Source organism: Leuciscus leuciscus (assembly GCF_965113295.1).
Source record: "Leuciscus leuciscus genome assembly, chromosome: 6".
Taxonomy (NCBI): domain Eukaryota; kingdom Metazoa; phylum Chordata; class Actinopteri; order Cypriniformes; family Leuciscidae; genus Leuciscus; species Leuciscus leuciscus.
This window is the reverse complement of record NC_138730.1, coordinates 28422671-28448114: the sequence shown is the minus strand read 5'-3', so window position 1 is coordinate 28448114 and position 25444 is coordinate 28422671. Positions and strand designations below refer to the sequence as shown.

At 37.2% G+C, this 25444-nt stretch overlaps 1 protein-coding gene across 1 annotated transcript in view; it reads right to left on the bottom strand.

Moving 5' to 3' along the window:
• Window positions 1-2950: 2950 nt before the first annotated feature.
• The window catches only part of rbm33b (RNA binding motif protein 33b), a 28549-nt gene continuing 6055 nt past the window's right edge, over window positions 2951-25444 (bottom strand). Inside the window, exons 5-11 of the mRNA XM_082174403.1 lie at window positions 17010-17127; window positions 16118-16386; window positions 14234-14482; window positions 13030-13638; window positions 8606-8761; window positions 3333-3367; window positions 2951-3211 (exon numbers count right to left, since the gene is read on the bottom strand). Coding sequence (XP_082030529.1) covers window positions 3133-3211; window positions 3333-3367; window positions 8606-8761; window positions 13030-13638; window positions 14234-14482; window positions 16118-16386; window positions 17010-17127 — 1515 coding nt within the window. The 3' untranslated portion in view covers window positions 2951-3132. The remainder of the gene's footprint in view (window positions 3212-3332; window positions 3368-8605; window positions 8762-13029; window positions 13639-14233; window positions 14483-16117; window positions 16387-17009; window positions 17128-25444) is intronic.

Below are 25444 nucleotides of genomic sequence, written 5' to 3'. Positions count from 1 at the left end.
AGACTTTCGACAACCTATGTCTATTAATGTCTTAAGGTAAAAACCCAGATCAACAATTTCAAAGCCTTATAGGCTAATTAGTGTAGTCACCATTCTAATAACCAATAATTTCTGTTGCACTATAGCAGGAATTCGATATAGACTACCTACAAAATATGCATTTTGCACATGATGCTTGTCATGTCCACCGTAAGAGTGTGTAAGGCGTATGTAGTGCGACATCTACTGGGTCTTTACGGCTCTGACACACTGTGTGCTCCAGGTTTCCCAGGTTATGACGACAGGCAACATCAGCGCATCTTTTCTCGAGCAACAGAGGAAGTTTATCCTTAGGTTTGAAATGTTTTGAGACATTGCATTTGAAGCTTTTTAAAATATTTAAAGTCACCACCCAACATGAAGTGGGCCTATATTAATAATAATACTCACATATTACACTCTTAAAAGAAGAACCTTGAACAGTTGTTTTCCTTTGTGTAAAACATTTTAATAATTTAAAGAACCTCCACTAAAGACCCTATTGTGGAAAGGTTCAGTGGATGTGCCAATAAATAACCATTATTTTTAAAAGTGTATACACTCCTTTGGGTTGGTCAAGTTTGCATATTGAATGAAAAAGCCAATAAGATAGATACATTAACTACGATGCAGATCTAAAAGAAAAAAGAAAAGAACACCTTGTGCATAACAAGAATAAAGCAGTTAGCCTAATTGAAATGTTAATCCCCATGTAACCTTTGACATGATTGTTAGTGCATTTCCATGGCAGTTAGCCTGACAGATGTTAGGGCAGCACCAAATATATGCCTTTAAAAAAAATCAATAACTTTGAAGGCTCCCTGGTATAGTAAAATCAAGCGCAACATGACCAACATATTCCTAAAAAGTCTTGAACAATCTTGGAAGAAATATCAAGAAGTCTGATACTGTTTTGGTCTAGAAAATAGCCACAAAAAGGCTTAGTGAAGAAAAAAACACCACCGTTTCAACTGCACATATTGATAACATGCAAGGCATTATGTAGACGGGAATGGAGATGATTCAAAGGCCATTCAACTCATTATACAAGAGCTTATGTAGAGATGTGGAAAGGCTCATTCACGTAAAGCTCTAAAATAATTGAAAGCAACGAAGCTCAACTTTGGCACAAGTTCAAGCAGTGACTAGCTCAATAACACTGCCCACCTGAGTCAGTTAATCCATCAGACTTCAATCAGACACCAGGCACAAAACCTGTGATGAATGATGCAGACAGGCTGGGAGATACACTGGTATGCTGATCTTTTTCCCTCAACATTTTAGTCAAACAACATCGGTGGTAGTGGTGGGGAGGGGGACTCAAATTGCTTAATGAGAAAAGTAAGTAACATTTAAAGAGTGTTGCGAGAAGGATTGAAATTCCACTCACATTCTGCTTTTGAGGAGGGAGCGGTGTTGACTCTGTGTGGTTGAGACTTGCTGGAAGACACAAAAGGAGCTGCGTGGAGACAGAGGGATGACCTTGGGCCCGGCCCAGGTACAAAAGCACTGCTAAAGGAACATTCCAGGGGACCAGGAAAACAAACTAGCCCCTAATCCTCCCTCTATCCCACAGTCTGCCGGATTAGAGCAGGGCCACTCTCTGCAAATGTTGACATTCCCTAAGACAAGACGTTAGAGTCTTGGAAAATATTTCAGAATGCAACATTTGTTGCAAGCAAAAGACGGAGCACAATGGATGAGGCGGTCTTGCTGTATCTAAGAAGCAGTGAACCACGTATTCTTTCAGTGGTCTGTGTGATTTCAGATGGAAGGTATTCGTTCGTTCGTTCTTTTTTTGCGAAGTTAAATCAACATCTCCATCAGTGTTTGAAAACATAACTGAATTTATCAAAAACTAAATTCTCAAAATGTCTAAGGAATAGGATTAAACAAGAATTTAGCCTACAATTTTCAAACCACAATCACCTAAGAAAAAATGTATTGATACACAGAGCATGAAGCTCATCAAACATAACCATTTAAAAATCTAAACTAATTCTTAACAGCCTGCTTGAATATATTTATAGAAGTTATAAACAAAATTTCAACTTTAATGTCACATTTTAAACTGCTTAAAATATCTTCAAATGCTCTAAACATTTAAAAATTAAAGCAGAATTGATTAATGGACTGAAAAAGGATAAATCAATTTGGCCACTAGATGGTGCTAGACAGCTGCATGAGTCAAACCATGTGGCATAGGCAGGATTTTATCAGAAAGATAAAAAACATATGATATTCAATTGTTGGGTCATATAGAACTATTGTTTTTCAAATTGGTGGCTGATATTATCTCACCACCATTGACATATTTCTTCAATCTTTCCTTAACAACCAAGGAAATTCCACAGATCTGGAAGTCTGTATTCGTGGTTCCTTTGTTGAAAGGGGGCGACTCTACTTTATTAGAAAAATACATACCTATTTCAAAGGACTTTGAATTTGTATTCTGTCAAAACTTTTGGAAACTTTCATTAGAGAACAACTGACACAGTATCTACATAAACGTACATGTTCATAAACTTTTGTCTATCAACCAATCAGAATTTTGTTAAAAAAAAATAAACACAGCACCATTACGGCTGTTCTAAAAGTTTTAAATGATCTTGTGGGGTCCCTAGATGAAAAACACCACTGTGCCTGTCTCAAATTCAGTGATTTAGCTAATATTGTTGGGGGGAAATAGAAAACAGGTGTTTTGCCATTACTAGCAGTTTTCAACAGTCTATTCTCTCCATCATGATGCACCTTTGTTTTTATAGGTCATTTTTATCTGCAATTTCCACAGACACACAGCTTCACTAAATTTTTAAACATTTATGAGGAATAATGCATAAGTAAGAGTGACTGTACAAAAGTTACTCAATATAACCGTATCTTATATCTTACATTTTCTGCTAAATTAGATGAACAGCCACCCAGGACCATGCAAGTAGTGTTTGTTTTTAATGGAAACCAAGGAGCAAAATGTAAACAATTGCCAAACCACTGTCTTCAACAATCACAAAAAAAGGCAAATATCACATCCTAACAAAAATGTTGCCAAAACTGGGAGAAAACTGAAAATATTCTACTCAGCATGTTGTTGGATAGGGTTGGTCTCCAAGAGATTTAGCGGTTCAGTCTTACTATGAATTTGACACTGGTTTGAGCAGTAACAGGCTCTCTTCTCACACCGGAACTTAAGGGTCTATAATATCCAGGACAAAAGGAGAAAAAAAAGAGCATCATGGTATATAGTACCCAATACCACATAAACAAATATGATTGAAACGAGAACATGCTGGGAAACTAATATGGAGTCTACTTACATGAAAGCACTGCGTTCGTTTCCCCTGACAGCCACCTGTGTCAAAAGAAGGTTATAAAGGTCAGATCAAAGGTATGACCCCTGTGGGACACTCATTAAAAAGTAATGATGTCGGGCTGGCGCCCATTATCCCCTTCCAGTAGTGTACTCGGTCCATTTTTATAGGGTGACAGTGGGCCTGCTGCTTGTCAGGGTCAGTGGAGTTGTTGTAATGCTTGTGACATCATAAAACCGCCAGCTCATTAGAAGCCACTGAGAATCAATGTTGCATGTAATAGCCGCTCGTTTTAACATTCCAGGTAGCCGTTTGGTCACTGCAGGACGCTGTGGGTGGTATAGATCTTAACATCTAGCAAATACTTGAAAACGACTTTTGTGTAGATCCCATCCTGTCACCACGGATGTTGCTAAATGAATCACGCACAGATTGTTTCATTGATCACATCTACAATGGATTCAAACAAGTGAATGCTAAATACATTGGCTACTCTAAAACTCAAATTTGTACTTTATTTAACTTTATTTTTCAAAAGAAAGGAATACTTTCATTTTAGAAAGGATGGATTAAATTGATCAAAAGAGACAGCAGAGACTTTGATAATGTTTTGAAAAATTTCTATTTCAAATAAATGCTGTTCTTTGAATTTTCTATTTATCAAAGAATGAAAATATATAGCATATATAATATAATATATAATACATAATAACTTTTCAACATTGATAATAATAATAAATGTTTATTGTGCACCAAATAAGCATATTAGAAATGTATAAAACAGAAATAAAAAGTATTTTTAAACTATTATTTCACAGTATTGCTGTTTCTACTGTATTTTCAATCAAATAAATGCAGTGAAGCTGAAAGTTTTTTTTTAAAAGTGCCATTCTGAAATTCCCAGTCACTTGCTTTACTATAGTTTGTAAGAAATATTTAAAAATTAATTTCAGCTCTGAAAAGGTTTACAATAAACAAACAATTCAAAATAATTGTTTACTCATCAAATATCCACACCCATTAAATATCAGAAGTATAACTAATAGCATAGCAAATTGTCCGTCTTGACCTTTCTGTATTCAGCCTTACCTAGACCTCAACAAGTCGACCAAGACTGCCCTCTAGCGGAGCTTTATGAAATTATAAAATTAACTAGGATACGCAGCATCGGGAACGGCAATATGACTTCATAATGACTATTCCAATCACAACATGTTAAGATAAGTAAAAAAGAACATTATGAACACTAATCCAAGTAATGATAGGATTACAATCTTATGTAATAACACCATGATAAGTGATAGCGTAATTTCTACTTTCATTCAAAACTCATTTCTTAATCCTCATTTTATAATTATATTTTTACTTAATTAAATGAACAGCCAAGTAGTTTATCAGCAAACCAAATATAATGCATAGTGACAGCCACAGGGGGAAAAAATGGCTTAATCTGGAAGAAAGAAAACACACCTACTCACATACAAAACACATATGAAAGCTGTGATTCAGATGACTGCCATGCAAGCATTGCTCAAGGCAGTGCTATGATGCCTCTGTGTCAGCGAGTGAACAATCACCTCTCACTCTCTGTGCAGTAATGCACGACATGACAGCCGAACGCCTCTCAACCCCGTCAAGCCTTTAGATCCGCGTACACCAGGGATAGAGTCATACTGTGCTGACAGGCACATCAACAGACCAGGCAACAGCAGGTGATTGGCTGCAGTAAGGATGGGGAACTATGGGGGAATACTTCATCCTCAGAGCTTCCTACTTCCTGCTCAGTCATCTGAGGGGCTTGTGCATTACGAAGAATTACATAGCAAAGCCAAACATTTATTCGGTTTCCTCAAAACAGATAAAGCAGAAGTCAGATCCAGTAGAGAAGATGCTACATACTGTTAGGTCAAACGAGAGACTTTAGTAGACAGTCTCCACATCAACTTCCTTTCTAAAAATGTATTATTGTTTCATTCTGATAGTGACATTGTTTCTGTCTCTGCTTCTTTCGAGTTTAATCTCACGTGTGGCCACATCGTACCTGTCTTTCCTCGCTTGTCTTTCTTACTTTTTGTTCTTACTTCTTACAATGAACAATAAAAACAGCATTTAATTAATAAAGGGTAATTCTAATTTATAAATATACACTACCATTCAAAAGTTTGAGGTCAGTGAGTGTTTTATTTTCATTGTATTTTTTACAAATTAATACTTATTCAGCAAGGATGCATTAAATTAATCTAAAGTGTCAGATGTTTATAATGTTGCAAAAGATTTCTATTTCAAATAAAGGCTTTTGTTTTGAACTTTTTGTTCATCAAAGAATCCTAAAAAAATTATGTCAGTTTACACAAAAACAACAGTACAACTTTTTTAAACATTGACAATAATAAGAAATGCTCATTCACAGCATATATTAGAATGATTTCTGAAGGATCATGACACAATAGCTACTGAAAAATCAGCTTTGCCATCACAGGATTAAAATATATTAAAATAGAAAACAGCTATTTTGAATTGTAATATTTCACAATTATACTTTTTTCTGTATTTGTTGCATTCGACTTAAGAAAATTAATTACATATATGAATATATATATATATATATATATATATATATATATATATATATATATATATTAATGAGAATACACATATATATTTTTTTTTAATGTATTTATATATGTATGTATGTATATATATATAAACATAAACTTACTGACCCAACATTTTTTGATTGATAGTGTACTATTGGTCATTGTTAATTAATGTTTGTTGATCATACAATAAATAATATATTAGTATGCAGAGATCAACAATAACCAAGATTACTAAATGCTGTAAAAGTATTGTTCATGGTTAGTGCATGATACCTAACGTATTACAAATTAAACTTAAAGTTTTAACAAAATACGTCAATTAAGGTAGAGATAAAAGAGAATTAAAAAATAAGAGATACAAGAGCATTTAAAAATTGGACAAATTTTAGAAGACAAGGAGACAAACACCAAGGGCAGAAGAATGCAGTGCCAATCTTATGATACTGTACTGACAGCGTGTCATTAAGCACACTAACTTTCACAAAGGGGTTAAGCTGTTTCACAGTAAATTGCACTGATCGTATCAGCTTTCCAGGGTGAGTAGACGGGCCTGACAGTGAGTGGTGGAGTTGGGAGGGGAGCGGGGATTTGACCTACCTGAATGGGTCTTACTGACATCAGCAGGTTTTTCAGATGGACCCCAGCGGTTGATGAAGAAAGCCCTTCAACTGACACCAGGTCTGCAGCCTTGCCCATCCTCTCCCCCCTCTTCCCACTCTACCGCTCGTCTGTTTGCCAGGCACCAAGTGGGCACTGCCCATCTGGCCCTCTTCGACTATACCTCGCCCCTGAACAACAACCTGCAGCGAGCGCCAGGCGCACGCCGGGACGACCAATTTAGTTTGCCCTTCTGGCGTCTGCTGATGTTTCAATACGAATGAGATGCCTCAATGTTTTTTACTCTATTGACTAACAAAAGAATAGACCTTTGTGAGGTTAGATGCCATATTAAATTTGACACTAATGGAAATGAGGCTGTAAGGAAAGGACATACAGTGTGGTCAATGGATCTTAAAGACCTCAGTCATTAGATTTTTTTGAGGATGAAAATGAGGCTGTGTTTTTACAATGGCATGCACTACATAAACAGGAATCATACACATTTTTACCACTAAATTTCCATGACTTTCCCGGCAAACATTAATGACCTAATTTTCCATGAAAGTCTATGTATAATTGTAAAATAATAAAAATCCATGATCAAATGCATCATATCATAGCATTATTAAAATGAATAACTATTAATGCTATTTGTTTGCTTGCTATTTGTTTTAATCATAAGTAAAAGCTGCGACCTGTGCCAGATGTTACTCCACGCAAACGTCACGTGACTAATTGCCCGAATGCTAAGTATTGTAATTTGTTTAACCAATATTATCAAATAAACATATTCTATTTTACAGATATTTGTGAACAAATTTCTATGACTTTTCCAAAACTTTCTGGGTTTATTTATTTTTCCAAAACTTTTCAAGACCTGAAAATTGCTATATTAAAATTCCATGACTTCTCCAGGTTTTTCATTACCGTGCGTTAGGTCACATGTCATTTTCAAAACTCACAACTTTCAAAACTGTTATGAGTTTTTGTTTACTGAAAGGTTTTGTTTTTGTAATATGTTTCATTAGAAATTTGGCATGTTGATGAACAACAGTATCCACTGCACATTCCCTCACAGCCGTGCTTTCATTCCTGTCAAAACTATTAAATATGGTGCTACCCTGACTAAGGTCTATTGTCTTAGGTCACCAAGACTATCCGAATTTTACAAAAATATTTTCCCAGAGTTTTTGGAAAGACAATGTTTATGTTTTGTCAAACACACAATCCAAAAGACCTTTCACTGGGATTGAATTAAATATGGTGTCTACCCTGATTAAAGGTGCTGCAAAATCCAGTGATTTCAAAAGGAATCCACACAAAAGAGTGAACAAATTGTGTTCAGCAAGTGTTCAGTTTGGTAATGCAAATTTGCCACATTGATCAAGAGAAAACTGTTTGGTTTGAGTGTGACTCAGAGGGCTTCATGTATCAATAAACTATCGAAAATGGACAATTGACCTCTTTGGCCTGCAAAATATTGCCAACATTTAGCGAATGTGACCACATTAAGATTAAAATTACCCTTAAAACATGAGATTAAGTTCCATAGGCATACTTAAAGGAACCGTATGTAAGATTGTGGCCAAAACTGGTACTGCAATCACTTTCAAATTACTGTAGAGCGGTGTATCCCCTCCCCCTCCCCCCTGACTCGAGGTTGACAGATAGGCTACAGGATCCAGCAGGAACGTAGGCTGTGTGTAGCTGTGGTAACTAGAGCAGAGCTGGCAACCCCGATGCCGAAACACTACTGACTTCGTGATTGGTAGATAGGTGGAGGGTGGCGCTTCAGGCCAAAACACAACATGACAACATCAACATCAGTTGAGGGCTGCAACTTCACTTTTTAAATGACAATATCCTGGCCGGACTACTGTTGTCAGTGATATAAGTATTTGAAATGAACATGATTTCTTAATGTCTAGTGACATATCAGGGCCATTTTATGATTAATTGAAATACATTTCTTACATACAGCTCCTTTAACAGAAATAAGGAAAATGAGCCAGAGGGACGAAGAATAAAGTGCAGCACTCGCCCACGTTTACAAAAGGATAAGGGCAGAGACACATTTACCTTGTCATGGGGCTGGTTAGGGACAGATCCTCTCTTCTCATTGGGATGGTATAGCTTAAGCCCGTTTTGCAGAAATGAAGGTGGAAATGAATCAGGCATACTGAAGGTGACAATTCTGGCCTTTGTTTCAGTCACCGCTTTAGTCTCTTCACTCATCTGTGAAGAGAGATCAGAACTTGTACTCTACAATAATAGTCTACAATAACAACAACAAAAGAATAGGAATGTTAAAAATGGATAGGATCACATGCATCAAATACATCTGTACCTACATAATATTCTTAAAATAGTGTCTTAAACATGTCATTTTCATTTTGTTTTGTGTGAAATGTTAAAGATAATGTATGGCAATATTATTATGCCTGTCCCATTCTTTTCTTATCCAAAGTTTTATTCTGAGAGCTTTCCTGTAGCTCAGTGGTAAGAGCATTGCGTTAACAACGCAAGGTTGTGGGTTCGATCCCAGGGGATTGCACATACCTATGTATAAATGTATAGGATAATGCAATGTAAGTCGCTTTGGATAAAAGCGTCTGCCAAATGCATAAATGTAAATGTAAATGATAGAAAAAGCAACAAAAACAGACACAACAAACAAATGTGCGCTGAACATTTCACTTGACTAAAACTATATAAAAATGCATTTAAGAGGAAATTCAACATTTCTGAAATAAAAAATTACATAAATGCAATTAGTATTAATCTCTTTCTCTCTTATTAACCTCTTTTTCACCACTAATGGTGGAATGCAGGCCTAAGGATGGACTTGAACTCTCAGTGTATTTTTAGTCCACTTCCACGTGTCTTCCTGACCTTCCCATGCTGCATCCACCTTCCTGTCATCCTGCCGAGTGTCCCACCTCCCACCTCAGAGCTTAATGAGCATAAACAAATCAGGATTCCCTGCGACTCTCTCTGCTTCAAGTTCCGCACCTCTCTCGGCTGGCTGGGCCTCAATGTCACACCTGACCACTACACTGCTGTGAAAGCAGTGGGCATCCCCAGGCCTACAGTCAGAACAACTGGCCTACAGTGATGTACAACAATGGAACTCCCACAGACTATGTTATGATGTTAGACAGAGCATCACAACATTTCCTGCAGGACAACAGACCTAGACATAATTGATTTTTCCCACATGGTCTATGAGACAGTCTGTGGTATTATCAGACAATGTATTAGGGTAGTCAATATATATACAGTATATACACAAACACAGAATACAAATACCAAAAAAAGAATATTAGAGCAAATAATTTGATTAGAGCAATTCAGGTTTTAACCACCTTCAATATCTTCTTCAGCTACTACTACTGCCAAACAACACCTACTGAGAGCAGCCAATACAGAATGTGTAAACAGCCGCCAACACAACAGTTCGATGAAGCACAACAGAATGGAACAAAATGCAAGGTTCTCGTAATTAACTATGAACTATTAACTTTACTGCCACTATAATGTAATGTCTTTGAATTAGTTTAATTTGGGGGCAAATCCTTAGCAAATATTGATTTTGCGATTGCCATATCATGCAATTAAAGGAGAACTTGGTAACTTTTTTAACTTAATAAAACTGTCTAGAAATCATTTGGATGGTTAAACAACCTGTTCTGGTGATATTGGTGACTTTCCCAGCTCCCCCCAGCGTTCCCAGGCGGAAAACCAACCTTGCAACTTGGGGACTACCGTCCCGGCAAGTTAGAAATTGGAAGTCTCGTGATAAGCGAGAACTAGAACGAGAACGAGCGCGAAACACAAATTGCTTTACGGCAATTCGACATAAACACACACGCACGTATGATGTATTACCAGATTACCCACCTCGGTAGACATAGCTCCACGCGATACAGTTGGCTTGCTCCGATCAAAACAAACGCACATGAGCAGCGGTAGAGAGGGGGAGGAGGCCGCCGCAAGTGAGTTTTTTACGACTGTGTTGTGAAATATACGCCCCCCCACAGCTGTAGGGGGAGCTCGTGGGGAAAACATGCGACAACAAAAGGGAAAATCAGCGAAGAAGTGACAAGAGTTCGCTAGAGTTACAGAGTTCTCCTTTAATTCGATTACAAAAATTTGAAATCATTCTAATATGCTGATTTAGTGCTAAAGAAAATTTCTTATTATTATTATCACTCTTTATAAAAAAAATCTTACTGACCCCAAACTCCTGACCTGTAGTTTATTCATGCAATACAAACTGTATAATGCAAAACAGTTTAAGTATGTTAGCGCCACCAAATGGTGTGAACTAAACGAAAAAACTTGTTGCCATATGAATTTTCGTCCCCAGTGTTAATCCACACAAACGCATAGCTTCTTTAAAAATATTTGCTTTATATTCTTTTAGCTGATTTGGATGGGATAAATTAACCAATGAAACCACTTTTGAGCCAAGGAGTTCAGCAGTTTTCCAAGTTGGAAGTTTAAGTTCAAAGCTGAAGTTTAAGGGCCCAGTTTGAGTTGAATGACCAATAGAGGAGAGAAGAGTGGCACATCAGTGAGAAATGCAAATGGTTAGAAGTTGTACTATGCAAATGGAGAGGTTTTCATCCAAAATAATTATAACTCCGAATGTATGAGGACCAGTGAAATTAGACATTATTGGCCAGTAAATTCGCTGATACTTAGTTAAAGGGGTTTACTGCTCTGGAGCAAACTGTTTTGATGCATTGAGTGTGAATACGACTTTAGACCATATTATGCTACAAACATGTCCCAAGGACATCCCGAATCAAAGAAGCACAACCTGACGCAGTGAAACAGCGCTATCTGTATTCCGCTGCTCTCAGCACAGTGTTAAGTGATTAATCCCCCTCCATAGAAATCACAGCCCTCCATTACACCAATCACAGACTAAGCAGTATTATCCCGGGGTGACAACACTTGACAAATTCCCCACTCGCCTTCACTCCTGCTTTGTGTTCCCTGTTGGCACGCCTGCTATTATTCCTGATGAAAAATTAATTTCCCTTATCTGTGGCTAAGCTCTTCAATCCAAATCCGCCATACTAGCAACTCTCTATTTACAGGTATTAAGAGAATGTGCCCACACACACACACACACATTTAATGCCAGCAAACACACACCAAAGATTAATTGAACGTCTTCAGGGGGTGACATCCAACTCTGAACACCTGAAAGATACTTGATACTGGAGAGAGGGAGAGAGATAACATTGTCAGCGCGGATGAGACTGACAGCGAAACAATGTCCCTGGGTAGCATCTTGCTGATCTGTCTTTCAGCAGGCCCGCACCACTCTGTCAAATGCAACCTCATTGATTCGGCTGTCCGCAGATATTTCTCCGCAAAGAACCCCCCCCCCTCACCACCACAACCTCTATTAAGACTGACACCCTGTTATCTTCATCGGCCTCCAAAGCTCATGTGCCTCTCGTCTCAGGACAGGTTATGGAAAGGAAAGAAGGGAGAGAAAGGGCGGCTACACAGGAAAGACAGAGATGAAAGGAGAACGTTGTGTGATGTTGCATGGGGAAGATTGAATTCATATATGGGGCGAATTAAGGAGATTGTTTTGGAAGGAAGAATGATAGAAGGGACATTTTTTTTAGCTCTATATTCATGTGCATGTTGTCATACAATATTATATGGACATACAATTCATACTGTGGAAACGGCACCAAAATGTATTAACATGCTAAAAAAAGTTGAAAAAAAGTAAAAACTGGAAGAGGAGGAGAGCGATTATTTCAATACGTAATATATTACATTTATTTGATTTTATTTCTTAATTCAGTTTGGAAATTACGGATTTTATTTAATTCACTGAACATGTAAACATGTTTAATATTTGAATGTGTTGTTTGCAAAAATTAACTTAACAATTAACTTTACATAACAGCCATTTATGCTTTTGTTACAGAAATGCTGGACATACAGTACAGCATGATAAGCTAAATAAAAATTATTAGACTACAGAAATAAAAACATATGCATTATCAATATTTTAATAATAGTTATAATAGCAATAATAATTATAGTAATAATATCATGAATGATAATAATAACAATGATAATAATAATAATAATCACATTAAAATATAAACATATGCATTGTAAATTATTGTCGTTAACAACAAAAACAATAACAATAGCATTGTTATTCATCATCATCATCATCATCATCATCATCAAATCATTCATAATGCATACTTTTTGTGGTTTAATGTTTATTTAGTTATTATTGTGTCACTGGTGCAGAAATAAAACAATATTTAAAAATTGGTTCTGTAAGTAATCAGTAATCAGACGAAATAAACTGTATTGTAACAGCCTATAATAAGGCCAATATCAGTAAATCTCGAATCATGTCACAGCACTTGTGAGAGTTATTTGAGATTTTGACAAATTAATTCCTAAATAGCAGTTATATGTGGTAATTCATGTGGAAGTATAGTACTTACACCTGGGCAGAAGTGTTTGACCACTGTAATTTTGGTGGGAACAGGCCCCTCAGAAGTTGTCTGCTCCAATATCCTCTTGCCTCCTTGCCGAACTACCTGTGGATCTGCTGCATGGGCCTCGTCATTACTGTAATGTTGTTTCATCTGATTTGGGATTTGCTCCATCCCCTGTAACGTCACCCTGTCTGTGCCCCGCTGATGAGGCTGATTATGCTGCATCTCTGTTGCACGGCTTGATGGATTCCCTCGAGCCGGTGGAGCTCGTTGCCATGGCGGCTGAAGTGCGGGTGCTAAAAGCTGGTACTGGTTCTGCTGTGGAGGCAGAGACTGGAATTCCGGTTGGCGCTCCGGAACGAGACAGCGAGGGGGATTATGGAAGGGCTGCTGGTGCGAAACCTTTCGAGGGCAAGAATTCAGGATGCACGGCTGTTTCTGTTGATTTTGGTTGTTGTTCCAGTGTCCAGTGGAACTATCAGTTTGGAGGCGCTCCAGAAGCAGATGCTTCTTGTTTATGGCCCGCATAGATCGCATCCATTCCTTATGTTTGATAACCTGCTCCCTCAGTCGCATCTGCTTCTGGAGCCTCTGCCTGTAGAACACCTCATCATGCTGATCAAATAAAACAGACCAGTTAAGCAAATAAACAACTCAATGCTATAATCACAGCAAGCTTAAACATTTATTAGTACTTTGTTTTTATAATGAACACTTCAATAAAAATAAAATCATTATAAGGTGTAACTTGCTCTTCTGTTATTGCTTTAGGCGCAGACATTCTGCTAAATATAATTAAAGCATTTTTTCAAACAAAAATCCTTGCTGATATTGGCAAACGTCTGCTGTCTGAACATGACTGAAGGAGGAGAATGCAGATAGAAGCTAGACTGATTGATTTTCAGAGCAAGGCTTTGAAACAGCCCTGACAGTGGCTATTGATTTCCTCCTGACTGCATTGTTAGAGGTAATAATTGGTCTAATGAACAGCTTTCACACAGACTGCCTGACCTTGAGCATGGGGGTGAAAGGCTCTATTACCACACACATTTATATCAAAGTCCAGAAAAAATGAGAGAGAGACTCCTAGCCTTCAAACACATTGATTCAAAAACTGTGAAATGATGCTAAACAGTACAACACAGCTAATGTCTTATTCAACAAGGTTTTCATTTAATAAAGTTGTGACTGTCACAAACTTCACACTGACCTCTTTGTTGTTTGTCATGTTTAGCGGCTTTGCGGGACGTTTTTGAGTAGCTGGAGGAGTTTGGGGCTTCACCTTGACCTTCTGACCCACATTTCTTCCCACCACCCCTGGTGCTGGTGGAGTTTTGGCAGATATCTTAGACTTGGCACTTGCTGGCTGCCTTGCGGCAATGGGCATCCCCCTGGCAACAGCCATTGGCTTGGCACTCTGCACCATCCTGGCAACAGCTCTTACCAGCACAGCAGGTTTCTGAGTAGGATGGAGGCCGTTATTAGAGATGGATATGTGCTGCAGTTGGTAATACAAGCTCAGCCAGTGAGGCTTGCTGGATTAGTAAAGTTATATTAAAATTTTACACGTAGAGAAACGATGAGTGAATTAATGGGAAGATGACCTTTTTACCAAAAAAATATACATCTTAGAAGCACACTACAGTTCAAAAGTGGCATTAAATGCATTAAAATAATCAAAAGTGTAATTAAAGACATTTATAATGTGAGAAAAGATTTCCATCTTAAATAAATGTTTTTAACATTGATAATAATAAGAAATGTTTCTGAATGACAAATCAGCGTATTAGAATGGTTTGTGAAGGATCATGTGACTCTGAAGACTGAAATAATTGATGTGCTTTGCCATCACATGAACAGATTACCTTAATAATAATAATAATAATTATTATTATATATAAATTTTTTATATTTTACAATATTGCTGTTTTTACTATATTTTTTAACAAATAAATGATGACCCCAAACTTTTTAACAGTAGTGTCAAAAAAGATCAAAAACTATATTCCTTTACAGAATCTCTTCCTAACCATCTTATCTTAGTCAGGTGCAGCATTAAAAAACTCAAATTTGTAGTCTTTTAATGCTTTATACATCTAACAAAAATTTTAACTAAATGAGTTTCAGCTTTAAACAACTAAATTCCCTGGCACTACTGATGAAGGCAGATTGACACATTTGCTTTGTGATTGGCCACACTGAGGATGTTTTTTCTTTGACTGACAGGCAGAGGTAGAGTTTAAGACAAAGGGCATAGTACTTCCAAACTAAGAGCTGTTGCTTGATGACAATTCAATTGAATTACGGCATACTTTGACAAAGTAACGACGATTAAAATGGAAATAAAATCTGTAAAATTAGCTACAAGACTCAATGTGAGAATCAACATAAAATATCGTATAAACATGGCCAGCTCCACAACTCAATGGTGTACAAATAAATAAAGATTCAAGGATGACAAATAATACTTGGGTCATCTTAAAAGTGTGTATAGATACGTTTAAGAAAAAGGCCAACAGAAAGCTAAATGTAATGACCTTGATGTAGGAATGATTCAGCTCAGCCTCAGCCTAATGAAGCCAAACTGGAAACAGAGTAATTGCCCAAAACTGCCTAAAAACACTAGAGGGCAGCGTAGCCTATGGGTCCATCTGTCCATGAGAACAAACCCTTATTCATCCAAATTTATACTTTGAAGTGCATCCATGTATTTAGAGTAGACATTAAAAATTGTATTTACATGATATTAGCAGGGGGTTTTTTATGCCATTTTTCACACAAACCAAATTCAAACTCATGGTGCATGTATAAGCATCACAGCTTAATAAGTGGAAGTAATGTGAACTAACCTCTAGGCCACAGCTCCAACAGAACTTATAAACAGGGCAAATAGACATTTGGTATTTAATTATGAGAAGTACACTACACCTACAGATAAAGTAAAGGATCTAAAGAGTATTTATGGGGCAAAATACTTTAAGCATCACAAGAGGTTAAATAGCCTCTATAAGTCGTACATTAATCTGTCAAATCACAATTGCCAGAGTCGTCTCATAGATTGGAGTGGTCATTATGCTACATCCTTTAATATTACCTGTGCTTGTGGTCCAGAGGGAGCAGAAAAGGGACAGCCAGACAGAGCTGATGGATTTTTCGGGAGAGAGTAGTGGCCACGGTGGGGAGACCCAGGCTTTGACAGATCCGTGGGACCCTGCAAAGCTGGACTGGGCCTCCAGGGGTCACTCTCATATCCTGGAGGATGAATGGAGCCCATGGGAGCAGGTCCAGCGAGGAGCGGATTAGTGTCCAAGACTGAAGCAGAGTGTTGTTGATCAAACATATGCTGTCCTGGGAACACTGGCTCTTTGAAGGAGGGGTGAAACAAAGACAAAAAAAGAGGGGAAGTGAACATGCGGGTGCCATATTGCCATATTTCCGCTGATCTTATGTGACATCTCTACTTCTGTTTCCACCTTGGGTGTCTGACTGCATACAGCAGGTGCTGAGGATGGAGCAAAGGTCAAAGAGGCAAATAGACATTTCTATGTAATTCAAAACATTGTAAATACATCTAATTCACATTCTGTGCTGCTTAGTATTTTTGTGGAAACCATGATACTTTTTTTAAAGATTCTTTGATGAATAGTAAATTTAAAAGAGCATTTATTTGAAATATAAATCTTTTGTAATATTATAAATGTCTTTGATACGTTTCATTAATTTAATGTGCCCTTGCTAAATAAATTATTATATATTTTTTTTCAATCATTCTGACCCAAAACTTTTAAACACTAGTGTATACATTTAGGTTACAGGGTCCTAAAGTGTCCCAACTGTAAGAGCAGCACAGTAACAGATGGTTTGGTTAGAAAAAAAGAAAAGAAAAAAAGAGTGTGCACATCTAAGCATAGGCTACACCTTCCGAGACCGGATGTGTTTGCTCAACCGTCTGGAGCACTGTATGCAGTTGGGATATGTGGTCTCACCAGGACTGCGACAGGGTCTGGTGAGTGTCTCCGCTGGGACAGGCTGTCCCTTGCAGGAGTGTTTAAGATGACGCCCAGAGGGTTGAGGAGAGAGAACCTCTCGCAAGTCAGATCCAACCTAATACAGACAAACACCAACAACTGAGCACCGAAAAACACATATTCTGACATTTTATTCGAATAAACAATCCATGTAGACCACAGTGCACGAAAAAATAAATGACAGTGGTACATCAACATCTATAAATCTCTGGCATTTACTTTGACACTATGAAGAAAATAAAACAAAATTATTCTGCAGGTTTCTTTGTCATTTTATCACCTCTAAAGCAAATTAAGGAAGAGGAAAATAAAGGATAAAATAAGAATTTATATTTAAAGAATCGATTTTTTTTTAAATATTATAAATAAATAAAATAGAGAAACAATATATATATTGTTTTAAAATAGATTAATTCTTTTATTTAAACAGGATGCATTAAATCGTTGAAAAGTGACAGTTTATATTGTATACAGTTTATAAAAGACGTTTATAATGCTACAAAATATTTCTATTTGCAAATAAATTCTGTCCTTTTGAACTTTCTATTTATCAAAAAATAAAAAATAAATAAAAATAATCATAATGCACCAAATCAGCATTTAGACTGATTTCTAAGAGATCATGTGACATTGAAGACTAAAATAATGGTAAATGTCCTTTTATGTTTATTTTTATGAATTAAATATATATTTTTTTTTTTTTTTTTGGCAAGACAAATACAATGATTGTCTTCAGTATGCTCACATTTAAGGAGAGATTTAAAATGTTAGAAGAAACTTTTCTGGCACCCTTGCCATTATAATTACGCACATCTGACATAATTGCACCAAGCTTTTCAGGGGCATGATAACAATCATATTTCCTCAATATAAATCATATAAATCAAATGAATCCTTTCAAATAAAAGCTAACCACCCTGATTTCACATTTATCCTCTTAAATATCCATCTCGGTTCTCAAATAAGCCCTTTTCACTGTACTTCACATACAAAAATGCCACTCTTACCCGTGTTAATTACCTGATGCTATCGTTCTTAATCTACATTCTAAACCAGAATTGATTACTCCTTTTTTTTTTCCTCTTCTCCTTGGCCTGTGTGTGAATGAGATTCAAGCCAAGTCATCCTAAACAGAAAGTTAATCAGTAGCTCTATGCAACAGACTGTGGTTCAGAAATAACTGGCCATTGTGCACTTAATCAGTTCTCCACTCAAAAGGTCAGTTCCAGCCCCCCAGTAGGATTTAATTAAAAGCACTACACAAAAGCAAAAGCCGTTTGTATGAATTTGATAACCAAGCATGCTCTTTCAATGGCTAATCCTGCATTTACAGAGAGAGAGAGAGAAAGAGAGAGCAACGGAGCAGGAGGGAGAGGGAGAGATAGAGGCAGCCGAATCTCTCCAGGGTTGGAGCCAGGTGTGGATTGCACTGCATTCAATAACGGAGATGATTAAGAGGACAATGGGAGGATGTTTCATTAGAATCATGCTCTGCCTGTTGTCTTCCACTCTCAGTATTAGAATTGCCATTGAAACCGCACCGACAGAGAGGGAAGACGGTCATGCCGCTGGGCCTCTTTCCTGAAGGAGATGCTGTTGTGGAATCAGAGAGTCATAAGAGGGATGTTTGTATTCAGTGCACTCTAAATTAAAAAGTGCTGTAGGGCTACTGCTGAAGAAGGTCAAACGAGGGCAAAATTATTCACTTAAAAATAATTTCGGAGTTTTCTGCATAATTTATTGCAGGATAGGTAACTATTTAATAATCTAAATATTATAATATGCAACAAAAAAAAAAAAGAAAAGAAATATATCTGCAGCCAAAATCAAAACGGAGCTGAATAGAAAGTGCATCATTGTCTAAACTGAACTTCTATGACCTGGATTATTTGTGATGCGTTTTAACAAGACAGCGGTCTGATATTTTCCTTTTCACAAACAGCCATTTAAGTGACTTCTGACATCACTGAATTAAAAACTTGCGGGCAATCCACTGATCCATAGCAAAGAGCCTTTATCTGCCTCACTCACTATCAGAGCTGTCATTCAGCCAGTGCAAACAAACAGCAGCCAACCCATTCTCTGCTGCAATTAATGGAATTAATGAGATCTTTCACTGGAGGCAATTCATCCATTTCGATTCAATGGAATACTCAATGCAGTTGTAAAATGAAGTTTAAAATGATAGACAGGATTAATATTTAAGCACCTTTCTACACAGAAAATATTCCGTGCACACACACGCACACACACGCACACACACACACGCACACACACCACAGATGGGACCCTGCATGTACGATTAGGGTGTGATTGTATGATAATGGTATGATAATCGTGATTAATCAGATGCCCACTGGCAAATGGAAGTTTCCGGGGGGCATTTTGTCACTTGCATTCTAAACGGCATCATACCAAGCCTTGGCCCGACGACACTGCTGATTGGTTTAGGCTGAGTTGCTCTCTGAAGTGCAGCACTCGATTGAGATTCACATTTGTGAGTGGAAAAATACACACCACCACATCATGGGCACCCAGAGCACATGAACATAACCGGCTTGGAAAACAATTTTTGAAGAACAGACAAGTGTGCTTGGGTCAAACACCCAGACCTTGCAGCTAGAAATTGACCATAATTTTCTCCTCCTTTTCTAAAAAAATCAGCCCGCGTAATCATGTCAAATGTGCACATTTATGAAGCCATTTTTAAGGAGGCAACGACCAATGATTTGGAATTCATGGAAAGTAGCAAGTTGATTGATTAAAAGAAAACAGGATTACAGGTTCAGGTTAATTGACACAAACTCATTTCTTGACATCTAATGTGTAGAGCAGAACTAATTTGAGGAGAAGATATTTAGGAATTATATTTTGACATATTATAATGAATAAGACTTCAACTGAATAGAAATGTTGATGCTGGGGCATATGTACCAAGCCCGTGACCTCACATCCTATTGAGCATTAAGTCCCCCTCCTCCCTAGAAATGAAATAAACATGTGCCTAAAGCCCATATCAAACCTTTCCAGTTGCACAAGGACGACTATCAATGTTTACAGATTCAACTCAAACAGTGTTTAGCCAGGGCACTCATGATTAATAGCAGTAGAAAACATATACACAGCACCGTCTGTGAGCGCACACACACACACACACACACACACACACACACACACTGAGCGAGCAGCTGCTACTCCCTTGGATGCTCAAGGGAACCACAGCAGGCCGGGCCAGGCTTTGTATAGACATCAAGGGCACTGCAATAGAAAAGGATAATGCCTATTTGACACTTATTTCGGTACAGACACCTTAACTTCCATTAAAGACAGGAAATGGATTTACAAGCTATTAAAGAACATTCCAATTAATAAGGAGCTTTGCAGTTTAATAAAAAAGAAATCAGTTTTTTACTGTAATGACTAGAATATTTAAGAATATATTATTATTAAAATATATAATGTAATCTGGAATTGTATTATTGACAATAATAAAAATAATAATTTTAACATTATTATTATTAATAATGTATTTGGGAATTTGTTTTATTGACAAAAACAACAGTAATAATAATGATTTATATTTATAATAATAATGAATCAATAATAACAATAATATAAAAATCTAAAATCTAAACCCACAGAAATATTTATCAGCTCATTATTCCATTCACAGTAATAACAGCTTGATGAAATGAAAGTAAATTTGCGAAGCCCTCAGGCAGAAAGCGGCTGCAGGCCTGAGACTGACCTTGCCGAAAGAGGGCTCTTCTGGTCCTGGGGAAGGTGCCGATTGGCTCGAAGTGTTGTGGGGGCTCAGAAAGAGAGAGAGAGAGCTAGGGTGTGACTCAGGACTCTGAAGGGTTTGGTCTGTGGGTGGAACGTACTTGCCCGAGGGGTGCGAGCGGGAGCAAAAAGACCACGTTTGATCACATCTTCTAAAAGCAGTGTTTAATGATACTGTATACCTGTTACAATAGGGTCAGAGCTATATGATGTTCTTCTTTGAGAGATGACTTTATCAAATGTGATATCATTTGAATAAAGCCGGGCAATTCAGGACTTTACACCAACGACGCCAGCAGACAATAGGGCTGCCACTCGTGCTGCAGAGAGAGGAAGGAGGGGCTGTGATACCTCGCCTCCGCCTGTCTGTGTCTATTAATGCCGTGATCACAGATTACCGTGACTTCAGGACAGAAAGAGCAGGGGCTGAGAGGAACATGGAAAGAGAGACAGAAAGGTAAAGAAAGGGAAAGACAAAGAGAGGGCCTTAATACTTAAAACCTCTGGTGTGAGCAACCACCTGAAACACTTTTACGGACAAATACAAATGTGTCAGAGGGGAACTGCTCAAAGAGCAACAGTCAATAAAATGAACAGAGCATGATTAGAAAAATAGATTCATTTATACTAATTATACACTTCGTATTTATATTATTTTATCATTCAAATTATATTTCATAACTTTCTGTGACATGAAAGAAATTTAGAGATAAATATCTGTCCATTTAATATGCATGATGTTAATGTGTAGCAATATTTATAAAGCAATCTCAAAAGGCAACCTTGTAAGATCAGGCATCAGGTGTGCCGTTCTGAGACACTATAGAGGAGTTTACGTTAGAGCGAATGAAGACATCTGCAACTCCAGTCAGCTTTTTGCAGATGACATTATGCTAATGTGGAGCTATGCATAATTTACACTCACTCTACTCACTCCTGACATGTTAAATGAGCAGTTTCAGCCGATCCGACACCAGCAACGCTTCATTCAGCATTCGTCAAGGAGTCGAGAGGAAGAGGGAGAGGGCTTCATCATCAATTAAACAATTAGAAGGACACATTCGAACAATACCGCAGCGCTATCAGAATGTGCAACCACTGTCTTCTGCATTAATTAAATATTATATAGGGCTTTACAGTAATCGTCTAATGCAAAAGATGTTTTTACCACGTGAGAGATGCTAAATCCAAAGCAAAACACAAAGCTAATTTCGCATGATCGACTCAAAGTGGAAAACTGCCAAGTTATTTTGCATAATCCAAATATCAACAACAGTAAGAGGAGCAACAACCCTTGATGATTGAAATAATTTCGTAAAGCAAACTCACCAAGCTCACACACTCGCATGACAAAAAGAGCAATTTAAAAAAAAAAATCTATACATGCATACATATACACACGCTCATTCTTGCAGTTGCCAATGAAAATGCACAATTAAATGTACTAAAGTTAATACATGCAAATAGTTGGCAGGATAAGCATTTTATGTTTAATAAATTCATAAATTCCCATTGAGTGCTGGTCTGCTGGGACTGGGGGTGTGTTGATTATGTTAGTATGGAGTGTGTATCAATCCCCCATACTCTTGTCTCTCTATTAACCCCAAGGTCTTTCATTCCAAAGCAGAAGATCCCTGTTTACCAAAGCAGCCCTGCTTCAAGTCGATCAGTTCCACTCTGCACTATTCTCAAACAACCACAAAACATGAAGAAAAAGAACCTATAGAAAACATCCTGATGTGATGTAGATTGCTCACAGATCACCGCTGCCATAAAATGAACGGTGACAAAACTGTACATAAACTGCTGAAGAACTTGACCAGCACTGAAAACCTGAGCCATTGCCGCACTAATGGTCAGCAATGGCGGTTTGAAATCTATACAACAAGCATCATATCGAACCCTCCATTTTAACCTGTCTTCCTCTCAACAGGCTATGAATCAGCAATTATTTCCTTCACACTATGTGTCACAATCAATTTCACTGCTCTGCGTAACAGAATGGTTTCGGGTGACATCTCCAATCAGTAGGTAGGGAGCACATCCTTTTAATGGAAATAGGGTGCTGCACAGGGTCATAACTTCTGACAAAATGCAAATTACATTTGTAACATAAACTGAAATGTCAATTGAGCTTTGCTAGAGCTGCCCCTAAGGTTTTTATACTTGGAAATGTACAGTGCATGGTGTGCAGTAGATCAAGAGTCGAATGGTGAGAGAGAAATGGTTGTTTTAAAACCATTTAGGCTATTCATTTTCGGTTTCCTACATCTAAAAGTTGTAAAGGTTAGGTTCTCTTTATCGCTTCCAAAATGACAACACTATGAGTTTTTTTAGTTTTGGCCAACAAAGCACTCAAACAGAAGAAAAAAAAGCAAATTAAGCCCTGAATTTTTTTTTACAAAATAATAACAAAATGAACAGGAAACAACATGATTTTCCATTGGATTACCTTACTCTGTAAAGCTAGAATGGCGCATGACCAAGCATTAAAGAAAACTGCTGAATAGGTTCCAGAGCTAAAATTATGTCAGCTTGCATATCAAAACTGAGAAGTGACCAGAGTGCCGATGGGAATCCCAGCCCCCACAAGCACAACCCCTTCTTAACTTAAAAAAAAAAGCCCCCCGGTCCCTTTTGTGTCTCTACTCCTGACACAAACAATGCAGCTCAGAGCCACAATTGGAGGCTAACACTCTGTGCACAGAGACTGTAAACCTAACAGCAGACACCATCTGTACTGCAGGTGTATGTTTATGTTTACAGTTTAGGCTAACAGCATCTTGCTATTACATAGAGCGGTAGGTCAAAGGTGACAGACGGATCCAATTAGCTGAAGATTTAAGATATCAGCATCTATTTAGCAAACTAAATGGTTAGGCTGGCAGATGACAAGATGGATACCAAGTTTCTGTATCCTACAAGGAAACTGTTAGCATATCTAACAATTCATTTTTGGTTTGTTACAATAGTGGACTTGGACTTTATACTGGCAAAAGCGTAAACGTTTTTGGTTGTCAATATCATAACAGAAATACCTTATTTACCCACAGGTGTACTTGAGACCCATTACTAATGAAAGTGTCAGCTAATATGGGGTTACAAAGATAAAGTTAGCAGTATTTGGCTTGTCATGTGATGCTCAATATGGCGGCCACCACAAGGTAGGTAATTTCATTAGGTTTAAACTTTATTAAGTGGAGAAATTACTTTGCGCCTTTAAAATGCAGATCTCAAGTGTGAAATACAATCATTTGCAAAAAAAAACCCAACAACAACACTACCATTCAAAAGTTTGGGGTCAGTAAAACAATTTTTTTATGCTTTTTAAAGAAGCCTCTTGCAAGGGTCATCAAGGCTGCACTCATTTGAACAAAAATACAGTAAAAATTGTAATATTGTGAAGTAAGATTACAATTTAAATTGCCTGTTTTGTATTTTAATATATTTTAAAATGTAATGTATGCCTGTGATGACAAAACTGAATTTTCAGCATCATTACTCCAGTTTTCAGTGGCACATGATCCTTCACGAATCAATCTAATATGCTGATTTGGTGCTCAAGACATTTTTCTTTTTATTCTCAATGTTGAAAACAGTTGTGCCACTTAATATTTTTGTGCAAACTGTAATGAAATTTTTTTTTTTCTTTGATTCTTTGATGAATACAAAGATTCTTTGATGAATACAAAGTTCAAAACAGCATTTATTTAAAATAGAAATATTTTGTAACAATGTAAAAGTCTTTGTCACTTTTGATACATTTAATACATGCTTGTTGAATACAATTTCTTTCAACAACAACGAAATTTTTTTACTGACTAGACCACAAACTTTGGATCCATATAATTTTTCCCCCTTTTGAAATACCAAAACATAAAATAACTCTTTTTACTCCTGCACGAGCAGGGCTCGACAATAAGTACTGCCCGATGGCCCGGGGCCAGCGTCAATGATAGTTGACGTAGCTGTCCTTCCCTGATCGGACCAGTGCTGCAGCGTCACAAAAGTTTATCATTTGCACGTTTTTAAGCCTTGCCAGTATATATATATTCAAGTGCAAGAAGACACAAAAGAGAACTAAATACGGTGTGTTTGCACGGTGTGTGAGACTTTAGACCTACCTGAGAAGCACTATTTAAATTCATTTGTATGTTTGTTCTATTGTATTTATTTGTGCTATTGCTATTATTTTTTCTTATTTTATTACTGACTGTTTGCTATTCTTTATTAATTTATGAAATGTATATTGGTTAGGCAAGTAGTTTTTGCTGTGATATCAAAATTGCAATCGAGAATTGTGAAATTTCACTGGTATCTGAAATTTGGTGTCATAACATTATTTATTAAGGTTTAATGGGTCAAACACAATGAAAACAATAACTATTTTTAATTTAATTCATTTATTTATTACTTTTTTGTGGTGGGTCAGGAGAAAATCTTGGCAGGGCAAGTAAAAATCTGAACTACTGGCCCTTCAGACCAGTAAAAAAAAATCCTTAGCGTTGAGTCCTAATGTGTAAACTGGACAAAACCATCCATCTTTAATCCATCTTTATGTTGGCTTGCTGATGGTCACTGTAGTCACCAACTTCCTGCTAAAAACACAT